We start from the raw sequence: 7,522 nt of genomic DNA, 5'->3' as shown, positions 1-7,522 counted from the left end.
TTTAGCTGCTACACTGACTCAGGAAGACCATGATAGTGCTGAGGGACGAAAGCATTGGTAATGTGGGGATGAAAGATTTCCCTGCATCTGGCTGAGAAGCCCAGAAGACTAAGACAGCCAGAGGACTCTCCCACAAACACAGATCTGTGACAGACATGGAAAGTTTTCCATCTGTCTGAACAGCAAGATAGTTGCTGAGTAAAAGGTCTTGTAAACCCAAGAAATGCCTGAGCAAGTAGTCTTAGGACCAAGGAAATATTATGCTGGTAAATTATTGGGAAAGTGGTAACATACACTTGTGATACACTTGTGATCAAGATTTAGGTAACCTACCCGTCTGATCCAAGTCCCCTGTTGACCAAAGGAAAAAAAAATCTAGAGATAAATAGATAGATAGATAGATAGATAGATAGATAGATAGATAGATAGATAGATAGACAGACAGATAGATTAATATTACATAAACAATGATTCATAAAAATAATTATTATCTCCTAGAAAAAAAAAGTTTATGCAGAAATCCAAATGGAAAAGTTATACTGTTCTAAAAGTTCTATCAGTCTTCTAATCTTTTTTTGTTTCCTTGATTCTTCCTAGCTGAGAACAAATCTTTAGAACTAAAGTTATGAATTTTTTGTTATTCTCTCTGTTGATGAAAATATATATATATATATATTTTTTTTTTTTTTTACTTTAGTATCACATGGAACACATACAAAAGCAGACAAGATGAAAATAATTCAAAGACTTCTTACTTGCTCAGATGCTATTAAGTAGGGCTTAAGAATTAGAATGTGTCAGTGCTTTTTCTACTGATTTTTACATTGTGTTTGTGTAAAGGATGATAAATGTTTTTATGGCTATTTCCAGTAATGAGCTGGAGATCTCTAAATCAGATAAAGTTCACCTCTCCATCCTGTGAATAAGTATTGCCATAAATCTATGGTTTTTTTCAATTTATAAAAAATAGAATTTTATATTAATGTGCATTTAATTCCTGTAATATTTTTCATCAAGGACAAGTAAATATCCAGAGATTACAATTTTCACTACAGCAAACGGAATACTTTATCTAGATTGTTTGTGGATTAGGAAACTGAATTAACTAATGGCTCTTTCTGATCCAATCTGGATTTTCTTCTCCTGGAGAAAAGGAAACATTTTTTCCTAAAAAACTTTGTATATCCAAAAATATTTTTCAGGTCAGTTTACAGTTTTGTCCAATTATTAAAAAGAATATGAAGAGAAGGTAATACATATAGGATAAGGAGCCAAAGTTAGAAGACCAGAGGAAAAGCTTTGGTAGAGGTGGTAACAAATCTGTCATTCTTGGCTCTGCTGGGTGATTTCATTACTGAGAAATTAACACCCTCCTGAAGATTAGCCTGAAAAATACATGTAAAAAAGAAAACTTAAATATACTGTGGTCTCACTGTGACTTTTGGCATTATGAATTCTGCTATTGAATTATTTTTTTAAAAAATAATTTACTTTATTTTTTATTAGGTTTTCAGAATTTCAGACCATATGACATTCCACTCAAACCAATGGAAAATATGTCACCAGCTGGCTCTTTGTCCTCGTTATGCCCCAGTGAAAAATGCCTTTCTCTTCACTGACACAATGCCACGAGGCATGAAATGAGTTTCCTTCCCCAGATTCTTGGTTCAGTCCACAAGAATGTAATTAGATCTTGGTCATGTAAGCTCAAAGATGCAGAATTCTGAGTTCAGAAGTTTATTGCATTTAAGGGAGATATAAGTCATGAAGTGAGTCCTTCAGCACTTTAAAATTGTCTGGAAAATGGTTAAGAACACGAGTCAAACCTCCTAGTTGCTCAAATGTCTGTATTTGTCCCATTATTACCCTGTTTTTATGATTCTGCTTATAGTCTTGTTAAAATTGATTAAGGTGAAGACTGCTTCCAAAAGCTGCCTGAATCTGATCACTCCAAAATTGCTTGAGAACTAGCAGTCAGGAATAACACATGTAATTTTTTTCTGTAATTTTTTTTTTTAATGCAAGATGAGTGCAAGATATTTTTTGGGGGTGGGTCAGGAAGGGTGGAGTGACAGGGTGGGAATGAATAAAAGAGAGTGAGGTTCCCGGTAATGTTAAAATGCAAAGTATTTGTTGTACTGGGGTGTTAGCAAAGTTCATTGCATATTTTTACTGATCCCTTAGGAAGAGGTTATTACCATCACTCTAAGAGAGATCCCAGTGATGGATGTAAAAGTAATGGATAAAAAGATAAAATTCCTCTGCTTTTATGTGAACTTAGTGTTTTGTCACATTGGTTGTTGGAAATGATGGTTTAGATGACACAAGGCATAGTTCTGTTTCAGGTTTTCATAAGCAATTAAACCTGAGATTTGGTACAGATTTGGTGGAGACCTCAGCTGAGATTCACAAAGGGCTGGGTGTGACCCTATCATAAAAAATAATTTCAATAGGATTCAGTTTCATAACCTGTGTTAGTCTCTTTTCCCTTCAAGGCTGAGTCTTCCTACCCTTTCATCAAATCAGTGGATTTGCAGGCACAGTAAAATTCTTAAGAATGGGACCATATCCAGTTTTATTTCAAATTAGGGAGTAGTAATTTTGAACCTGAAAAAAAAAATCTTTTTATATTAGTAAGATTCTATGATATTTCATATTTCCATAATAAACGTGAAGACAGCAGCAGGTTGTCCTGCTGCCTCTGCTCATCCTCTCTGGTAGCAGCCGTACAGAACACAACACAGTTTGAAATTCTCAGTTTGTGCTTCGCTGATAAAGGAAGCAGGAAGAAAAAGAAAGGACTTGGCTTCACACTCAGAGCAAATCTGAATTTTCTTGTGGATTTCAGTGTCCAATCCATAAAGGATTTTCTTCAGTAAATCCAAGAGACAGTTGAATCTGATTCCAAAGCTCTTCTGACACTCTTGGTACACACTGACTGCTCTCTGGCTGTGATTAATTTTACTCAATCCTGCCTTCTCTGAATGCACATCTGACACCAGGCCTTGCTCCATTCAGCCTTTGCTAACTAAATATATTAAAATGAAATTCTGAAATATAGATAAATACATAAAATAAAACAAAATAAATATAAACAAAATATAAAATATAATAACAACAACAACAAAACAACAATAACAATAATAATAAAAATAATAATAATGTAGACTAGAAATAGAAATAAAATAAGTATATTAAAGTGCATTCTGTTCCCAGAGGCGCTCTGGGAAGGGCCCAGCTGCAGGCCCGGTGCGGGTGGGAGCCGTTGAGAGGCGGTTGAATGTCGGTGAGCGCCGGTTGGTAGAGAGGCAGTGATTGGCTGGGGAGATGGGAGGGCCATGTGAACAGACATCTGATTGGATGCTGGCATGCATGAGCAACGACACCGCAGCTGCAGCAGCCAATGAGCTTCCCTGGGTCACGTTTCAGTTAAGTTCTGTTAGGGCTCCGCTAAGTTCTGTTAAGATAAAGACCTGGTTTGCTACAATAAAACGATCTTCAGATGTGTCAGGCGGTCTGTGTGCCTTGCTTCCCCATTGCTACACTTGCTCCATTCAGTCTGCAGCAGCTCCACAGGAAAGATGTTGTTAAATTGGTCATGCATCTTCACAACACTTCCACCTTAACGTTTTTCTCACTATGTTCAAATATATTGGCAGCTTGCTAAGGAGTGCAGTGTCCATAACAAAGGGGACAGGACTTTTGTGCAAAAGATGAAAGACCTTGAACTGCAGCAGCACAAACATCTGTGATGCAATACCAGAGCCAGATGAAGTTGACCTGGAAAACGTACTAGTATCGATACTACCAGACTTTGGAGACACACAGAGCAGGGTGAGGTACTCCCAAAGAAGAATTGACAGTACAAAGGAATTGACAGCGCAATACCAACCAGATGGACATGCTCAGTACTTCATCAGTGCTGCTTCCTGTTTCCAAGGCCTAAAGAAACAGCTCAGCAACAGAAAAACATCCAGATCATTTGGGTATGCTTGCTGTTACTGAACATTGCTTTCACTTTCTCTCCTGGTGTTACTGCACACTACCCTCCGGTTAAGAATTAGATGGGAGTGTTTTGGTAGCAGCACTGAACAGCTGCATGCTCCAGCGCTCCCTCAGCATGGCCCTCACTTGCATCGTGCATCAAACCTCACAGCCAGACCCGCAGTTTAACCACCTGCAATAACTCTGGCCCTGGCAAATCTAGCCCTGGGTGGATTGTGCAGCAAGAAGCCTGGAGGCTGTGCTTTTCCCTGACTCCAAGCATTGCTCCAGAGGCCGTGAGGTTCAATGACACACAGAGATTGAGGGCATTCTCCTGCTCCCACAAGCAGGCCCAAAGGTGTGATGAGGGCAGTGCCTGCCCAGCAAGAGGCAAAAGGCAGGGACCTCAGCGAGCACAGTTGCCTCTCAGTGGAACAGCAAGTTCTGCTGTTGGCAGAGATCCTCCTTTGGGAGGTTCCCGCTTGCTCTCCCCACAGGGAGCTGCTTGCTTCTGTCCCCACAGCAGTCTTCCCTCTCTGACATGGGCCACAACAGCTTTCTTTTCTGTGCTCTGAATGAGGAGGGTGATCTTTTATAACGAGAGTGGGGAGGACTGATTAATATTTTAGCTGTTTTGACCATCATGATAACTGGTTGAATTCAAGAGGCAAAAGTAATAGCCCTGCTTTAAAATGATACAGAAAGGGAATATCAAGAAGTGACTGCTGGACACAATCAGCGTTTGAGTCATTTTGTCAATTTTTCAGGCAGCAGCAAGGGATGGAGATTCTTTAAGAAGTGGTCAGTTAAATGAAAAGGACACATTTCAGGCCATTTGAGAAGCTTTTCTCCTTTTATTATTTATTCACAGATATATATACTGAAGGGCAACTATACCAGGGTAGCTCAATTGCCTAAACTAATGGTAACTGGAAAATAATTTTACACTAACAATCCTAAAGGACCTTTTGAGGCAATGATAATGAACACAATTCCTACTATGATAATTTGGACTACCTGTTCTCGTATGATAAAGTGAGTTAAAACTATTATCTACACTTACATATACTGAGATGAATTACATCCTTACAAAACCATTAAAAGTACAGATTACTGAATAAGTACAAGAATTCCCTAATGGACTATGATTTCAGGCCGCGAGGTATGCCAAGCAACTTCCACCAGGTTCAGTGTCTTCCATGAAGATGTGCAGGTGGAGCCAGTTTCTGCCTTGTAGACACTTGTAAGCAGCAATGCAACAGCACTGTTGTAACTGGAAGGTGAAGGGCAAGGCAGAGGTGCGAGTGCACAAGGAATCCACGTGCCTCAGCATCTTCCTTCCACAGGAGCAGGAAAGCAGCCTCAGGATTGCCAGTGACAAATGCAGTGTTCACGTGTCTTCCATTGGGTGTGAGCCCCCCAGCAAAGCTCTGTGCAGGGAACCCCTCTCAGTGGGTGGAGAGCAGCATCCAGAGGCCAAAGTGCAGCTGATGAAAAGCTTGTATTGCCTCTCTGTGGGCGGCCGGATCTCGGAGCAGGTACTCAAAGAGGTTGAGTGGCTCGACCCCTCGCATGGCTGGTGGCAAGCTGATCTCTGCAGGGAGCCTCTCGTTGCCCAGCACAAAGTGATCCAGGCGTCCCCAGTGCACGCAGAAGCGCAGGTAGCCCATGATGTCCCAGAGCCGCTGCACAAACTCCCTCCTGCTCCACCGGGACAGCGGTACGATGGTCAGCGCGTGCATGACCACAGTCTTCCAGGTGGAGCTGGAAAATGCTGTGCCCTGCAGGATGCACGTGAAGACCTGCAGGCATTTCAGGTGCAAGCTCTGGCACGGCACCTGTCTGGCAACGTGCTGGAAGAATTTCACCTCTGCCACAGCGTACGTCTCAGGCCACACTGTGCTTCCAGTGAAGCTGGCCTCGGCGGGCTGGCTGCTCACAAAGATGTCCGAGTCCCCTTGGCGCACCCCAAAGAGCACCTCCACCATCAGGCTCCTCTGGCCTCTGCTCAGCCAGAATCGGCAGGACCGGCTGCAGGGCTGAAACACCAAGTGCCATGAGTAGCACTGAGGCACGTGCAGCCACGAGCATCTCACCAGCTGGTAGAACCAGCGGGAGGTTTTCTCCACGTCCAGGTAGGCGCCGGTGCAGAGGGTCTCTAGGAGGCTGCGCTTCTGCCGCCGCTCCTCCTGCGAGTGGTGCAGCAAGCACAGCAGCTTCTGGCCCAGCTGCTCCCCCTTGCACGTGCACACCAGCTCCACACGCACGCTGAAGGTCCTTGCTGCTGCCTGCCCTGCGCTGTTCTGCTCTAGGTGGAAGGCGTGCCCTGGCGGGGGATTCAGGGGGACCAGCACGCGGTACACCCCATCCCACTCCTGAGGAATCCAACCCTCAAAGGCACTGCCCACTCCTATGGCTTCCTGAGGCACCGGGTAGAAGCTATTGCTCACGCTGTCCACAAAGACACGCGTGAGGCTCTCCATCAGCTCTGCTGTCAGAGAGCATCCTCTCTCCAGATCCTCCACAGGCCACTGTATATAATCCACTAAATGGATGCCTTCCTCACTGCCAGCATCTACAGTGTCTTCTTGGTCTTCAATTCCACCAGTGTTGCTTTCCTCCTTGCCCCCATCACTGCCTTCTTTTTCACTGGCAGCCACGTTACATTGTACGTCTTCTTTTCTGTCTTCATTCTTTTTTCCCTCCACATTTACACTATCCTTGTTTCTATCACAGTCATCCTCTTGTATAACTTCCTTATTTTCTTCCTCAGTTGTAGCAAAATCACTGTGGTCTACTTTATTCACAGGATCACTGCTACCTTCCTGCCCAATCCAATCACTGCTCCTTTGTTCACTGACATCACTGCTTTTCTGCTCCTTCACATCTGCATATTCTTCCTTTTGATCTATGTCTTCACCTTCATTTACATCATCACTGTTGCCTGTCTTCATATTTGCACTACGAGATTTTTCTTCATTTCCATCTCCTTCCTTTCCAGCATCCTTGTCTTGCTCCACCTGCACATACTGGTTTCCTCCTTCATTTTCTTCAACTAGGCCTTCCATATTTCCAACAACATTGCCAGGGTCGTCTTCATTTCCTTTAGCTGTATTTTCTCCTGGCACATTCCCTTCACTCCGTCCTTCATCTTTCTTTAAGTCTTGGCCGCTCTTAACATCGGTGTCTTCCTTCACTTTCACATCACTCTTGCCGTCAATGGCATCATCAACCTCTCCTTCACTTGCAGCCACAGGACTTCCTTCTCTGTCAAATCCACTGCTGCTGTCATCTGCATCCACTGTCACATCCACGATTTCTCCACCTTCTTTTGAATCAGCAGTGACTTCGTCCTGTTCTTGTCCTCTCTCATCTGATATAGTCTTGCAGGTGATCTGGTCATTGCCACGGCTGCTGGACTCATGGCTCCTTCTGCAGCTAAACCAAAGGCCCAAGAGGAGCAGGACTCCAGCAAGAGCCCACAATGGCCACGGCTGCAGAGCACCAAAGAGCACGGCTCCCCAGCCCTGCTCCTGCT

The 7,522-nt window shown here is 43.5% G+C and overlaps 1 protein-coding gene across 1 annotated transcript; it reads right to left on the bottom strand.

Annotated features, from left to right (window-relative positions):
* Positions 1 to 5,378: 5,378 nt before the first annotated feature.
* LOC306801360 (inositol 1,4,5-trisphosphate receptor-interacting protein-like 1) lies at positions 5,379 to 7,086 on the bottom strand. The gene has a single exon (XM_079304367.1). The coding sequence runs from the start codon at positions 7,050 to 7,052 to the stop codon at positions 5,433 to 5,435; it is 1,620 nt and encodes a 539-aa protein (XP_079160493.1). The 5' UTR covers positions 7,053 to 7,086; the 3' UTR covers positions 5,379 to 5,432.
* Positions 7,087 to 7,522: the final 436 nt, after the last annotated feature.

This window comes from Erithacus rubecula (genome assembly GCF_903797595.1).
Source record: "Erithacus rubecula genome assembly, chromosome: 4".
NCBI classification, from domain to species: Eukaryota; Metazoa; Chordata; class Aves; order Passeriformes; family Muscicapidae; genus Erithacus; species Erithacus rubecula.
The sequence above is the reverse complement of the archived record's forward strand: the minus strand, read 5'-3'. Positions and strand labels throughout refer to the sequence as shown.